The sequence below is a fragment of the Cololabis saira genome, chromosome 13 (assembly GCF_033807715.1).
Source record: "Cololabis saira isolate AMF1-May2022 chromosome 13, fColSai1.1, whole genome shotgun sequence".
NCBI classification, from domain to species: Eukaryota; Metazoa; Chordata; class Actinopteri; order Beloniformes; family Belonidae; genus Cololabis; species Cololabis saira.
In genome coordinates, this window is record NC_084599.1 from 27,596,140 (window position 1) to 27,613,063 (window position 16,924).

General features: G+C 40.3%; 1 protein-coding gene across 7 annotated transcripts in view; it reads right to left on the reverse strand.

Annotated features, from left to right (window-relative positions):
• The window catches only part of ptprsa (protein tyrosine phosphatase receptor type Sa), a 228,068-nt gene that overhangs the window by 109,918 nt on the left and 101,226 nt on the right, over positions 1-16,924 (reverse strand). For all 7 annotated transcript variants that reach the window (XM_061738512.1, XM_061738513.1, XM_061738511.1 and 4 more), the window contains 2 exons: positions 3,728-3,873; positions 876-1,017 (listed from right to left, as the gene is read on the reverse strand). In XM_061738512.1, coding sequence (XP_061594496.1) covers positions 876-1,017; positions 3,728-3,873 — 288 coding nt within the window. The remainder of the gene's footprint in view (positions 1-875; positions 1,018-3,727; positions 3,874-16,924) is intronic.

Below are 16,924 nucleotides of genomic sequence, written 5' to 3' on the forward strand. Positions count from 1 at the left end.
CAAACATCTCGCGGCACGTCAGCTGCTGTAAGCGTGATTGTCTGCGGATCGCCTCGTCAATCTACCGCATTCACGGACACTTTGAATCGTCAGTGAGAGGTTCAGCCAGCGCGTGAATGACAGTTGATTAGGCCCATCAGACTGATGCGCAATCAATGTCCATCTGTGAACGAGAGTGCTGCAGGCTCCGTCAAGAACCATCAAAAATGCCTCCCCAAAACAACCACGCTCATTTTTACAAACATCAATATGGCTTCTCTGAAATGGTTGGTGTGAACGTCTGATTCTCGTTTCTTTAGTGCTCGGTGAGTGAGAGCTTTACAGAACATAGCTAGAACAAGCCCATCTGGAAATAAGCCTGATGTTCCTAAATCTACACAAATTGTCTTATATTGAGCAAATATACTCTGCCAATGGGGTAAGTTAAATTATTTACAGGGATTCTTAAAATTAGCAAAAATATTCTTGCAAGTACACTAATTTTCTTCAATAAAGGCTTTTTTTATCTATGCAATTCCTTTTTGTAGTGTAACAAGATGTAATTTGTGTGATTATAGTATAAAAATGTCAAATCAGGGACATTTTAATTGCAGATTAAATTACTGATTTTTTTATGAAAGAAAGTAAAAACTGATGTCTGACAGAAAAACATTTATTTTTCCTAATCAGAATTAAATCCTATCAACGAACCAGCTAACCGGGTTTGACATCTAAAGTCAAAAGGACCTTCTAGAAAAAGAGCAGTTATAAAAGTAAAGTTGTCCGTCCGGCCGGTTGGAGGGAAAATAATGAATGATATGGATGCTGACTTCATCCATATCATGATTCGTTTGTAGTTCCTACTCAGGAGAACCATTTCACCACCTGAGACTCACCTCGGATGATGGACAGCTTGGCGTTGACGGTGATCTCGCCCTCGCTGTTCTCTGCTACACATTCGTAGATGTTCTCATCGCGCGGGGCTCGGAGAGGCTGGATTCTGAGCACGGCGCCGGCACCCTCATCAAACTCAATGGTCTGTGGAGTGAAACACGGGGAACAAAGTCAGGATAAACAAGTCCGAGATCTCCGTCCAAATACCACCGCTTTTAAACTTCGCAGCCGGTTCACAAACCATTTTGCTCGAGACGCAAAGATCAACATCCAGCGTACGCCTTATTTATTTTGTAAGGTTACTGAGAAATTCTTTTGCGTTCCATCATTCATATTGGAGGCTGGGCAGGCATGTGCATGTTTTGGGTCTTTTGCAGCCTGAGGTCCTTTGAAAAGAGCTAAACAAACACTCTCTGTCTACACAGTGCGCGTTTTGTGTTTCCATCCGATTTATATCTGTAATTATGCCCTTTGTTCTCCGTGAACCCTTTTGTTTTTGAGCCTTGTTCAAAAAGCCTCTTAAAAACAAAAAGAGGAAGATAAACATCAAGCTCGCTGAGTAAAGCTTATAGTGGTTATAGTGGAAATAAAAAATACAAGTACATCTAAGAAGAATACAGTTAGCAAATACTTACACAAGCCACACTAACAGTTTTAACACCATCTGCAACTGGTCAGATGGCTCAATTATCCATCCATCCATCCATCCATCCATCCATCCATCCATCCATCCATCCATCCATCCATCCATCCATCCATCCATCCATCCAACCATCCATCCATCCATCCATCCATCCATCCATCCATCCATCCATCCATCCATCCATCCATCCATCCATCAGACTTTTGTGTCCCGAGTACCAAAAACAATTATCCAGTGATTTTCAAACCTTGTTGGATTTTTAGCAAACTTAATATACAAAAACTGTATACTTAAATCAATGACTAAATAAAAATGATTCAGGCAAATACAGTAAAATAAATAAATAAATAAATAAGAACCCTCAAATGTTGTTGTTGTTGCCATAAACACCCCGAGACCACCGTCACGCACTGATATGTCCTGGTTATTTAGAACATTTAGACATGATTAATACCAATATGTCATGTTTTTTTTTTTTTATTGTTAGTCCATTTTTGTGATTATTGGGGGTCAAAATTGAAATCATGATTAAAATCTGATTGATTGCGCAGCCCGAGCCACTGGTCACCATTTAAACACCCTTGTTTGATATATTTTTCAATCAGCACATCATCAAAAGCCCTTAATCTTGCGCCAACCTGCTAACCATACCTTAAAGACTAGAATTTAACCAATGGCAGTTTTGAACTAATTACTCCTTCCTTTTAATATAGACCATCATTTCCCAAGCCCATTTCTTTTTGCTCTATATTTGGATGGATGTGTCAGTGAAGATGGTCAGCCTGTCAGTCTCTCAGTATATCTAATATTCCAGCATCCGTCCTTCCCCGGGGAAGCTTCCACCATCGCGGCGAAGGACTAACTGCTGCAGTCTCTCAGCAGAGCATGACTTTGAGACACAAGTACGAGTCTTCAGCAGTCCTGCTGTTCTACTGCTGCACATCTCAGGGCTGAGTTGCTAATTAGGCTAAAATCACTGCAGAGCATGGCATCATGATCAATATCAAAGCAGCTGTCTCGAGGGTAGAGCAGATTTTTTTTTTAAAAAGAAAGAAAAAAGAAAACAGAACCACTTCAAAACCCCTTTACAGTTTTTTTCATTTCATGCTAAACGGAAGAGGAGAGGGCGTCCGTTCAAGAGGGCTCCTCCGTGCCCTTGGCTTTGTTTCCCCACTTAGCATGCAGCGCAGAAGCAGCTTTCTTTTTCTTTTTTCGTCCTCGGCGGGGATGCTGATCTCCCCCTGTTGAGGTTGTTGTCATTTTTTGTGTTTTTCAGTGCCCTCCCCCACGGTTGCGGCTGTTGGTGTGCGAGTGTGTAAGTGCATCTGCGCACACTGTCGCCGCCGTCATCGTTAACTAAGGCACGTTTTTTTTAATTAAGAGACACTGAGCATCAATCAAGACTTTTAGAGATGCCATCTGGGATGCCTGCCGAGAAGGAAACAAACATCATGAATAACGCAGAGCCACATTCGCTCAGACACGGTCGCATGCCGGTTTAAAAAAAAAAAAAAAAAAGATACAAAAATAAAAACACACTGGGAAAAAGTGTGACGGCGGCGCAGTCAGTCATGTGCAGAAAGGACGGAGCTGCAAGTACGGGAGGGCTCTGCATTTCATTCCAGAGGAGCTGTAGCTAATGGCGGACGTGAAAATTGTTTATCGGTTAGAGAGGTCAGTAAGTGAGAAGTCTGCGGGCTACTGTCCACAACAATTTGCAAAAATTGCTTGTGAGAAAAGCTAATAAAATTGCCCTTTTGAAGGCGGCTGTGAAAGACCCTCAGCTGCAAAGATACTGCTCGCAAGGCTAGCGTGGTCTTGGAGGGGTATTGGAAACAGCATAATTGGGGGAAATAAAGGTTTGTTATGTGGGTTCTGACACCATTTGAGAGTCATCCATCTGTGACTTCCCTTATTAAGCCTCATGACACATGTTAACACGGGCACAGGATTATAAAATGGTTAGTGCAGCTGAATGTCAAACAGCCAAACTATCACTTTATATCAAGTTGTACAATTATTGTAATGCATTTTAGGCATGTATCGAGACATTTTATAGCACTTTCCACAACAATAACTTACCGTATGTGAAACTTACAGTTGGAATTTGAAATCTTGTATTTTATGAGATGGAAATAACATGAATATTGTGTCTGCAAACATTGGGTTATCGTTACAGTGCAGCAATGAGCGGCAGGTTTACAAACTCACCTCTATTCTCTGCGAATTCACCTTTTTCCCTTTCTTGTTCCAACTAACCCTCGGTTTGGGGTCGCCCGTCGCCTGGCAGACAAATGAGACGACGCCCCCTGAGACACCAATCTGGTCGACAGGAACTTTAGTGAACCGCGGTGGTGCTGGGGTGCAAGGAGAAAAAAAACAGTGTTAGTTCGTGCCATAAGAAAAATGTTCCACTGCTGGTACTAACTCAGTTCCTTTAATTACATTTCTGAAAGGACACACTTCTAAATGCCAACTCAGTGCATGTTCACGCATCCACACAGACACTTCCTGTGTCAGTCGTTATCTCATTTTCCTTTTGCACTTCACAGATGCATAAACTCTCAAAACTTCAGCGTGCTGCATTTCTGCAAATTTATAAAATTGTGCGCCAAAGTGTCGATGATTAGAAGCTTAAGGATATCACTCCACAGGGAAATAATCTACAGACAAGGATACCGGTGCAAAAGCAAAGGCCACAAAAAAAAAACATTCAAATCATTGCCTCGTGAGATTCTTTTTAATTTGTGAATTTACCACAATCTCAAATACCAGACATTTGTTATGAACATATATACCACCAAGGCATTCGATTTAACAGTCAATCAAAAGTTTGACTCATGTCAGGGTTTTAGTGAATTCAGACAACAAGTCGGATAGAAGAGGAGAGAAAGAGAGGGAAAACGGAGTCGCCTGGGAGACTTGTTAACTCTGAATCATACAGATATACGAGGACGATCAAACGGCCAGCGCGTAACTTCAAATTAATAATTAAGGGATGATGGGCCCGCACCAGTCTCCAGGCGCTGCTAAACACATATGAAGGAAAGTTCCTGCATTCATTATTGGGTGAAGAGGGAGACGGAGCAGAAGAATCAGGCAGAGGTTTGTTTGAAACGCGGCGGAGGGAAAGGAGGAGGAGTACACCGCCTTGGGAAAGCAGAAATACCACAAAGTTCAACTCGCTGCCTCCAAATGTTAATACAAACGTTTCTGATTCAAATATGCACAAACTAAATAACCGATGGCTAAGTGACCCCTTAAATCCTCACGTCCTGTGAGATGTCATTTATACTAGTAATCTTCCAGATCCTGCACTGTGGCCACAGAGTCTAAGGGATCTCAAGATAGTTTTCACGATGTCCCCCAAACCTGGCGATCTTTAGTTTCCATGTCGGTTCATCCAAAAACCATCTTATGAAAGAAACATTTCCTCGTCCTCTGACGTGCTTAAATGTCACCTGTGAGGAAAATGCTATGAACTTCAAATATACCGCTGGATATTCCTCCCATTGAGATAAACAGCTCACCTGAAGACAAAAAAAATCAATCAATCAATTGATTTATTTGTCAATTATTAGCCATCTTTAGATACTTTCACAGATAATTTATTTATTTAACCTACTTTTAATACAAATAAAACTCAAACCTATGTCTGAACGGAGGTTAAGTGGCACACTTTTCTGAAATTGGAGCAGGAAGCAGGAAATTTGGACACAGGTATGAAGAAAAAGACGAGGTGCAGTTGTCTTCAACTTGTAATAGAAAAAAATCCGAACATTTTAAAAGCAAATCAAGGTCAAATACTTTTCTGATGTGATAATGAACTTTCCTTCTCTGAAACCACTATTTGACCATGTCAGAAAAAAAGGTTTCGATGGCTTTGAACTTTTTGAATTTTAATAAAAATAACTTATTCAGAGTAAGATTTATCTCCTAACGGCACAGTTTGCCGTTAGCCTGCTCTGTTCTAGCGGTTGACATGGAGACGTCCCCCCATCCCCTGGAGTCGCTCTCGGGTGAACGCTGGCGCTCAGACGAGCACATTTCCTCAATCAACTTTATGTGCAAATAAAACAGGCTCCATAGGTGCGTTTTTAAGTCTACGTTTGAAACCCATTTTTATGCCTCGACTTTTCAGTATCATTTCCTTTTAGAATTGTTGCCTTTACAATTTAAATAGTCATTGTTGTTTGCTGTTATTATGCTTTTATTTTTGTTTTATTTTGCTTATTTTATTGTTGATTTGGGTGTTTTTTTAATCTGCTTTAGCCCGTACTGCACTGCAAGTCTATATGAGGGTGTTTTTATTACTTACTGCAATGGCATGTATATATTGTCACTGTTTTAACTCTACTGTACAGCACTTTGGTCAATTGCAGTTTTCTTTTCTTGCTTGGTATGAAAAGAAATGATAACAATCATGCATATGAAAAGGATTGCTCCAAGATATGAGTATATTAGCCTTTCTCTTTCTTTATGGAGTGAGCCTACTTCATTTTCCTGTCTCACACAATGATCCCTTCTGGCACGTAACACTTTCAGTTTCCATTCTGAGACTACACAGTTCAGCCGTCCACAACACAGCGAATCTGCATTTGACCTCCACGCACAATGCGCGCTCTGTTGAGACAGAAGAGGGTTTTACAGAGACCAGACTTGTGCTACTGTTTCTCCTGAAAGCTGGCATTCTTTGATTAGTTTTCCCGTGGACCGTTTGACATTTCCACCCGGTCGCCTTCTCCTCGCTCCATCTCTGTCTTTGGCGGTAACATTTATTGTAAATCGCTCTCGTCCTGCAAAGTGTCCAACTCAATTTAACTCGTGACAGATTCAGGATTTTCTCATAATGTACTATACAAAGTTTTCAATATGACCTGAGAAAGGTTTAGATAAAAAAAAGGCATGGAAGAAAAGAAAATGGATAATATGAAAAATAAAGGAAAATGAACCGACTGTTCATGGCAGAAGGTCAGTGTTGAAGAGAGATGGAAAGAGACCCACGGACAAGAAAATTGGTGTAAGTTAAAAGTGACAGAAAAAAGAGAAAGTTTTACTAACTGTTTCGTCTTTTTTTTTTATATAATTTTGCAGTTACCAGTTTTCTTGGCATCTCTGTCATCTGTTACGACATGCACTCCTAACTTCCAGAACAAGCAGCAGAAGCTACACTGTTCCTGAAGCAACATTCAAAAGTCAAGAGAGGATGAGTGAGACAGTCAGTCTGGATTCTTCCGACAATGGAGAAAGGACAAAAAAAAGTCCATTCTTTGACAGGAAATAAAAATATGAGGTAAAAACACGGTAACGCATGTGTGCAGAGGCCACCAGCCCAACTGCGAGGCGACACCTGCCGCTCGACAAGAGCAGGGGTAATTTTAGGGAATGGAGAGCCATTCTGCTGAAGGATGTTTTTGTGTGTGTCCAGCACTTACAGAGATAATGTGCCCATGACGACAGTCCGCAAAGCACTTCTTCACCCTACATTTGACACATTTAGATGCTACCGCTGTCATAGGTCGCTTGTGTGTCACCGTTAACGCAGACGTTACTGCATCACACCATAAAATGACACAATTATATTACATCATACGCAAAGTATGTCAGTTTCAGCTTCTTCACTTCTTCACCAATACACATGTACCATGTTTCCTGCTTTCTTTTAGACTTTTAATGTTATTTGAGATTCTGCTGCTTTAATTCTGCCAATTTCTATTTACCCAGATGACCTGTCCATGTAAAATTTTACAGATGTCTGTATAAGTGCTACAATAGTACTACACCACAAGCTGTTAAACGTTTGGTAGTTGTTTTCCTCTGGGTTTCTTCCGTCAGATATCACTGACTTAAAAAACGCTTCTTTCTCTGAATTTGTTGCCCATTTATTGAAATGTGCAACTTCACAGCATCAGTGATAAAAGGGTAGAAAAAGTTGAATAGTGTCCAGATTTTAAGTGTTTGAAACTGTTTGCAGTAATGACGATAGCGCAGAAGAAAAGCCCATAATATCAACTAATGGGTTCTCTAACAGCGTTTCCTGCACTTCATCGATGGCTGGTAGAAGCGTTTTCGTTGAATCCACGCGACGCTGACAGTTATGGAAAGTGAGCTAGTGCATCTGCTCAGAGGAAATGTTTGTTCTCCGTCACTTTTATTACAGAGCTTTAGTGACTTGAATCACAAAATGAAGGATTTATGTAAAAGGACAATGTAACAACCTCTAAAATATCCTTTCCCTGTAGGCTTGTCACATGGTTTTATTAAAAAAAAAAGTGCAACAAATGAGCAAAAAGTCAAAACACTGTATATCATGTGGTTCACACTAGCCTCACCTGCAGATACTCCATCAGTATTAATCAGTCTTACTACCACCCAGGGGAAAACCTACACTACAAGACTTTATATATTGGAATGGAGAAGTGACTTCAAACCTGATGGGACGGTGAAATGCAAAATAGACCCGCAGGTCTGCGCCGCAGGGGAACCTGTCACGTTTTGCATCACCTATGCATGCAATACACAAATATGAAGTCGTCGAGGAACACCAGGTGTAGGGCTGGGCGATATATCGAGATTTTAATATATATCGATATATTTTCAAAAGCGATATGGTACGAGACAATATCGTTTATATCGATTTAAAAAAAAAAAAAAAAATGTTTACATTTTTTTTTAATGATTTTGATATAGCTTATTTTGTGACAAATTGACTTGAATGTTTTATTTGAGATTTGCACAAATGTTTTGTTATTTTCACAACTGTCCACCTCAGTGGAAAAGTCTGCCTGTTACTGTCTACATTGTATTAATTAGTGTATTTTAATTTAATTGTTATGCTTGGAAAGGGATATTTGTTTTATTTTATTCAAGAAGCATTTTTATTCTATATATGCAGGCAGTTTATTTTTATTTCATTTGTTTTATACATCTTGATATTGTGCAGACCTCTGTTAATAAAGGAACCTGTGTGACATTTGGCACGAGGCATTGTATTAAAACTGACTGTTTTTTTAAGGGTTTGCCTCAGAAAAAAATGAACCTAACAGAGATGCTATGCTATAATGCTTTGGGGGAAACCCCAATTAAGGCACGGAAAAAATATCGAGATATATATCGAGTATCGCCATTTAGCTAGAAAATATCGAGATATGACTTTTGGTCCATATCGCCCAGCCCTAACCAGGTGTTATAAAAATAGGGTTTACATTTCCACTGACCCTCTTGATTGGCTCCATGAAATAATCAAGTTACTTTAACCCCGGTAGCCAAGCACTAGTGAGGGATGTTCCAGCGGTGTGTAGCTTTCACACCTGGTATTCAAAAACAAGACATCCTGTTCTGTATGACATCCTCAGGTGTGATATTGGGCAGGAGTGTACACGTGTCACACAGAGGATCATACAATCATGGTTCCATTCCCACTCGTGTTACCTTTTCTATAAACGTATGCACCTCTATTTGCTGCGAGGTGTCTGATATGAAAGTCTCCACCTCATGGTTTGCGTTACATTACCAGAGAGGACATTGAAAGGACATTCCTCCTGCAGTGAGCATTTGTCCCTTCCAAAATCTGCCTCTATTCTCTAAGCTTCTCTCAGACAGGCTGAGCACTGCCCAGATAAGCACACAAGACCAGTCTTTATCTGCCTGGCAGGGGGACATGGCCTCAGCTAAAATAACCAGCAGTGGGGGCCCGGCTATCTTCACATGGCCCCGGGAATAGAACAGATCCACACAAACGGGGGTGGGATAGACGGGGGGAAAAAAAAGAAGCTCACACTGTGCACACAGATGCTTGTTTAGCTAATACAGCCACCACCTGCTACTGGCCACTACCTCTGTTGGACCCGATAACACCGAAACACCGGCACTGTGACTATAAAGAGGCGGAGAGTGGGAGGTGGGAATGTGAATATGAGACGGCTCCATTTACAGTACTTTACTGTTGTCGTTTGGGGGGTAGAGGTAGAGTAGGGAGGGGGAATGGTTATGACTAATACCGTCACTGATGGAGAAAAGCTTCTCAGGTCATAAATAGGAGCCATCATTCACTGAATTAGCAAAGTGGAGAGACAAAATGATGCGCAGCCATTCAGTGATTTGCAGAGAAAGGAAGAGAATTGGTAAAGAGGACTTGTTATCCATCTTGCTACAAATAGGTAGTTTTCACAGCATATTTTACCAGCTACATGTGAAAAGACAATCTGCTATTATCTGGTATGATGTGTTACAACTGGAAAATTAACTATTTTCTATGTTGCTTTGGTGATACAAAGACAAAAGGAGTTCAAGGATACAGACGCAAAATTTCACTGCAATGTTCTTTTTATTTTGTCTTTTAAACATCATATTTAATATTACTCATTTATTTGGTATTTACTTGAAGTAATGAGTTAAATGTGCAAACCTTCTTGCACATATGTTTATCCAACTTAGTGCAACATCGTCTCTGCAGGGACTCCGCTGCCTGTATGTTCCGGCACATCTTTACTCGAGTCCTGCGGTATGCGTTTGATATGTTTATTTAAATGTAGATGATACCAGTGTGAGCCCCTGTGTGCCACGGTTTTATGCAAGGAGATTTACAGGGGCTAAACTGAGATCTAACTTAATTATTGCATTTCCCAAATAGCAGGCGCATGACCACCATGTGCCAGCGGCCGATACTGACTTTTTGGAAGTAAAAACAACCAACGAATGAGGACAAAAATATCTCTATATCATTGTTAAGCAATTACCGTTGCATCTTCCTCTGGTTAACTGTGTGGATAGTTCACATCTTCAATTCACGTTGCACAACGTATTTGTAGACGGTTTTTGACATGCGGTTTGGGGCTCCGGATGTTTAGAAGTTTTATATAAAAGGGTTTAGAATTTGTTTAGGCCAACGGACTGCAAGCGGGGTGTTCTTCTGCCCTGAACCCGACTGAACCCTAACCGTTGTCAGTTTGCAATCACAAAAACTCATACGGGATTATCTATGGATGGAGGGATACAGGACGGAGAGCCGGAGAGCCAGAGAGCCAGAAAGAGAGGAAGACCATTATATAGCCAAATGTGCATTCAAGTAAATGCATGAGAAGTCACACAGACAGACAGACACACAGACAGACACACACACAGATACACACACAGATACACACACAGATACACACCCTCTGGGCCTAAACAACCGAGCTCCATCAATCAGGACCAATTCTCACAGGCTGCCTGGGCAAGCGCCATCACCATGGAAACCAAGCCTTTACTCTAAACCTGTCTTGCTTTGTCTTGTCTGGAGGTTTTCACACAGAATCACTTTCAACGGCAACCAGCAGACCGAGGCAAAAAAAAAAAAAAAAAAACAGACGGGAAAAAGAGGACCAGGGAGAGGACACTCGGCATCGCTGGTCTAGGATGGTTGACAAGTCACCATCAAAAGCCAAACAAACAAAGATTTTATAATAGCAGTATCAAGTTTTGTCACTGGTGTTTGAATTGAAATGCTTTACAGTATTTGCAAAAACAAATTTACAGGAAAAAAAAAGAGAATTTACAAAAGTATTTTTTCCTTGATTGAAAAACTGTACTGTGACTTTGCTTACAAGCTCAAACTGTTAAAAGTATTGTGTGCTTAAAGTAAAAATGAAAGTTCTGTCAGCTTAGATTAAAATAAATAAAAAAAGGGCATGTTTGGGTCAGCTTCTAATCCTACATAATCCTGAGTTTCAATGTGCAAGCTTAAGGCTTAATGCAAAAGTTATTTTTCCATTTAGAATATCAGGAAAGAGGACTAATTGGTGTTCGCTCCTGGTGCAGCCGGTGTGAAAGTTTCTGCTACCTGGACTATACAAGCAGTTCTCACTCGTCTTTACATCCTCTCAGACTTACGGCCATTAGTGCATGAGAAAACATTCACAAGCAGGCGCTTTATGAAAAGCAACATTTATTTACAAAGTGCTTTTTACAGTTGATTCACAAAGTGCTGAATAACAGAAAAAAACCTTTTACACATAAGGTAAAATAAAATAAAAAAAACAAGAAAGATAGGGGGGAACGAAATTGTGCCATCTATGTTTACTGCAGTCCAAAAAAAAAATAGCAGATCAGGCTCAAAAGTCCACAAGGGACTTGAGGCAGGAGGTGGGAATGTAGTATGAAGTTCTCGCGTGTTTGGTACCTGGAGGAGAAAAACTCTGCCTGAGCACGCTACTGCCACAAGCTGCCTTCCTACAAACTAGTAATATGCACAAATTGGTCCCACTGAAACAAGTGTTGAAGTCTAAAGGAAAAAATAAAAGAAAAAAACTAATGACACTATATTCTAACGACAGCTAATGACAGTATCCTTCAACCCACAGGAAATAAATAAGCTCATTTGCTCAGAGCGAAGACAGAAATAAAGCTTGAGTGTGCGTCTGATACCAAAATGGTCACGGAGTGGGCAGAGAGGTGAAACTATTCTGTAATTTAAAGATTCGCTTGAGGAAATTGACACTTGCTGGCTCATTAAACCGAGAGGACACCTCAAATTAGCAACAGTACTGAAGGTCTGACCAAAACAAATGCCAACAGAGAAATTCAGAGAAAACAAGCCTCTAGTGGTCCTCTGGAAACAAAACAAGTGTTTAATTTCAAGTTATATACAACGAAAAGCCTCCATCTGTGAAGAATTACAGAGAGAAGGTTTAATTAGTGTGCCAACAAGACAACAAGGGAAGGTTTTATGGGAGATGTTCTGAAACTGGATGAGCTATTGGTCCACAGTGTGCCCCCACTCTTAACCCACCGGCATCTGGGATTGGTTCCAGCAGATCCTGCAACCCCCAACAGGAAAAAAGCTGGTGCAGAAAACACTGCAGTGTCTTCATGAACATGTTTAGAACATCTGACAGAATATCTAATCCTTCTGAACTTCTCTCCAGTAGAAGAATAACAACTTTCACACTTTTCAATGTCATGTACTTAAACTGAACTCATACAACAACACTCAAACTATACAGGTAGCTTCAGAGGACTGCTCTTTTGTCCACTGAGCTGATTAAAAGTGCATTTCAAGTAATAAAAACAACATGCACAATGATTTTTCATTGTTTCCATTGTTTAGAAGATGAAAAGAATTCCTACTACGTTATCCAAAAAGCAAAAGCAAAAGAGCAAAAGAGGTTTCAGTCATAACGTATAAGGCTCACAGTGAATCTTTCTACAGAGTATTCTTGTTCAGCCACTTTATAATTGGCACAATACTACAGTTGGCTAACACACACACACACACACACACACACACACACACACACACACACACACACACACACACACACACACACACACACACACACACACACACACACACACACACACACACACACACACACACACACACACAGCAAAAAAATGGACAAGATAAGTTACCAAAGCAACCACAGTCTGAAATGCCTCCTTGTGACAAACTATATTTAAAGCGATTCCTGATTACCAGAGTCAGTTTCTGGTGCTTGGCTCTTCCCTGTCGAGCAAATTCCACTCATTTTCAGTGACAGCAGGCCTAGAGTGAATTAGTGCCAACCGATGAACACCGTTAACTTCACAGAGACAGCAAACGCAGGGTTTTAGTGGATTAAACCACAAAAAAAACATGTGACAATTTCCTTCCTCCGTTTCTAGGGGTCAGCTTCAGAGAATTCAAGCAACTGTATTTGTAACGTAATTAAGAATGTACCCCTTTTCCTCTCCTTTTAGAAAAAAAAAGAAAAGAAATAACTGGGCCCAATATGCAACGGGCATCGGGGTGCACATACAACTGAATCTACTTGACGGTGTTGGCTCAAATATTATTTAGCTGGTAAAGATAAGGAATTAGTGAAGCACAAAGACAAACAAGGAGCCAAGATGTAAGAGCAAGAAATTACTACATTTTTCTATTTTGGCAGATTCAAAGGGAAAATAAATAATTGAAGTCCCTCACTCCATTATCATAAGATATTTGCCAAGAATAAAAACACCAAAAAGGGAAAACCAAAGAGAGAAAGAGGAAGGAAAGAAAGAATGACAAGGGTTAAAAGAGGAAGAAATACATGTATAAACTTGGTTCAAATTCTCAATTACTACAAGAACATCATCTCATATCAAAAATGTATTAAAAGTTATGCATTTTAAGTAAAGAAAAAAATATTCAGAAGGCTTGTTGCAATGTCTAAAATAACACTAAAAGTAAATAATTAATGTCTTTTAACCAGCTCTGTCTGATTTACTTGTTTACACGTTATACGAACAACATTAAGCAATTGTGTGTCCTTGCTGGATGGTTCGTTACCTTTAATCACAAATAGCTTTAATTAAAATATATAATATCTTGCTGTTTTGCATATATCAGGTAGTCGATCTATCATTAATTATACCGTGGTGTGTTTATGTACTTTTTCTATTGTTGTTTGTTTAGCTGATTAAAATATTAACTTCAATGCTTTTATTTCTCTTTGCATTTATATTCAAATGCCATTTATGGACTCTTGAAAGAAGCATTCGATGTGGGTGAGGCTCGAGCACACAGGAAAAATGTATGCATGCATATCACACGTAAACAAATTAACTCTTAGCTTTACTCATAAAATGGATGCGTGACACTCCCGTCTAGTTTTATAGCCGTGCCTGAACAAATGTTAAAGGTCTGTAACTCCATCAATATGCCATAGACACCCAAGACAAATCTCAGGTGACAATCCACATAAGTATCTTTCAGCATTTGCACACGCACACGTATGCGTACCTGAATACAAATGTATGCAAACCTGCAGACTTGCGCACAAGCCGCCCAATATAGTTGGGGAGCCAGGATTTATTGAGCCATATTTCTTTCTCTTTTGATTAAAAATGTCCCCTTCTCAGTGTGATTTATGAGGATAAATAAAAGGAATGGAGGGCAGTGAGAAACAGAGAGAGAGAGGGAGGGAAGTGAGCGGAAGGGATGACATCATGCTCTCACATGGGCTTTTCTGCAAAACGGTGGCATCCTTTCAGTCTGCCGAGGGGGAGTGAAAGCAATTGGACAAGTTCACTATTGTGTACGGCTGTGTGGGGGCTGTGCATGTGGGGGGTGGAGAAGAACTGGGAAAGGGAGGTAGCTTTTGCCTGAGTGCATATATTTTTAAACATATTAGTGAGGAGGCACTGCCCCCCCTCCCAAAAAAAAGAGACGAGAAGGTAGAGAGGAACGATGTGAATGTGTCTTGCCAGAAGGAGGGGGGGGCAAGACAAAAAACAAAGTGTGAACATGCGTTAATGAGACGGAGTGAGGAGCTTTCATGTCTTCAGGCGGAGTGTGCAGTGCCGGGCATATAAGTAGGGTTCAAAAATCTGCTTTGAAAAAGAAAGTGAGTCCTACAATAGCCAAGAGAACTGATGGCAGCACTACATGGAGGTGTTTTGTGCTGAGAGGAGCGGCCTTTAGCACAGAAAGTAGTGCAGCGCGTCATATGACTCGTAAGTTGCACCTCCCACTTCAAAGTGTAGCATCGTGCTGCAGACGGGGTCAGATCAGGATCTGTGAAGACTTTAACCACAAGTTCCGCCCTATCATCTTTTATTATAAATTGATAACTTGTCAAATGTATTTGATCATTGATACTATGTCCTGAAAGCAGCAAAACAAACTGGCTGGCTGTTATTGCAAAATACACCCGGTGTTTTCTGACTGCATGGAGCGTCAGCCAACAATAACGCTTCTGCATTTTATATTTCACAGGAAAAGGGACAATGCAGGGACCGTTTTACAGCAGCAGGTAGAATAAGGTCAGCTGCCAGTTTGTAAGAGTAAACCTGAACGTCCCCTAAAAGAGACGCAACCTTTCTTTCAATTCTTTTAAATTTAAGTTATTCTATTTTCCAAAACACAGTTTTCCTGGAGAAGAAAATGCAATAACGGGTGCCTCAGGGCGGCAAGCTATAGCTCAGTCGCGCATGGATACCTGCTGCTGGTTTTGGTGGGGACAGGGTGGGGTTGGGGATTATATATAAGAAGCCAACAGGTGCAGCTGTTGTGATGCACGCTATCAATGTCTGTGTGTCCTGGCCTTGGCTTTCTATCTGCGTGGGTGCGGCTTTCCTGTCGGTGATATAAGGCAAAAAGGTACGATGCGAAGGCTTTTTTTTTTTTTTTTGCATGATGGGGTGAAAAAAACAAATCCAATTATTCTACCAGACACTCAAACCACCAGGCAATCACAGGAAAAAAATTATTTTTCAACATGAAAAGAATCAAGAGGTCCTTATGTTATCATCCACTGTGAATATGCTGGAAGTCAAATATGAGACCAAAAAAAAGGGAGATCCATGCATCCGAGGCTAAACGTGTAAATTATCTTGCAAATTACAGCCAGAGATATGGACACAGAGATGCACACCTATTTGATGCATAATTCTTTTACACAGCAGCACACTTGCCCACACACTCATGCAGGATTTGTAAACAATGAAACCCATAAGGGAGCCTTCCCACCTTGCCATCACTCTTGTTCTATTCCTCTGAGGAGCCTCCTCTTTGTTTTGTCTCCTTAACGCTGCTCTAAACCCATCTTAACTGGGAAATGGTGCGGAACAAATCCTAAGCAGGAGTTGACAGGGTGGGATAAGACACTGCTGATGCTCCTCCATTACTAGCATGTGAAGATAGAGAGGACTAAACAGTCTATGGCAACAGACATCAGACAGAGTTTTTAAAACTCTTGAGCCGAGCTCACTTGTGCCAAAGAAAAATGCTTTATCTGAAGTTTAAGTCACAGAAAAGTGGATGTATATTAGCGTCTGCATATCCTGGCCTCCTTCGGTTAAATAAGAGAGACGATTAATGACTTATCATTTATCATCAGTTTAACGTAAGAAGGGGAAGTGCAACGTGTCAGTAGGGCTGTTCGATTCATCGATTTTAAATCGTAATCGCGATTATGTAATTAGAACGTGAAAATCGTAAAATCGATTTTTCACTTTATTTTTTTTTACCTTGTCTGCACACATATTAATGATTGATACCATATTAATGATAGATGGAAATACCTCTCAATACCTGCGACAAGTGCCCCATCGGATTTTTTTCTTTTCAGAGATAAAACTTTATATTTTATTATATTTTTTAAAACTTTTTCAACTTATTTTACAGAGTTTTGCACTTTATTCATTCATTTTTGGTTTAATAAGAGCAAAGTTTGCACTTAAAGCCCAATGGGGCAAATGTTCAATAAAAAAACAGCATATTTGAAATCATTTCTTTGCCTTTTGTCAATTCACAAAATAATCGTAATCGAAAATCGGATTTTGAGAGAAAAAAAATCGAGATTTTATTTTTGGGCAAAATCGAACAGCCCTACGTGTCAGCATGCAAAGCAAAGCACTTGTAACCTTATTTGATTTCTGTTGTGATCTCTTCCTCCAACAAGT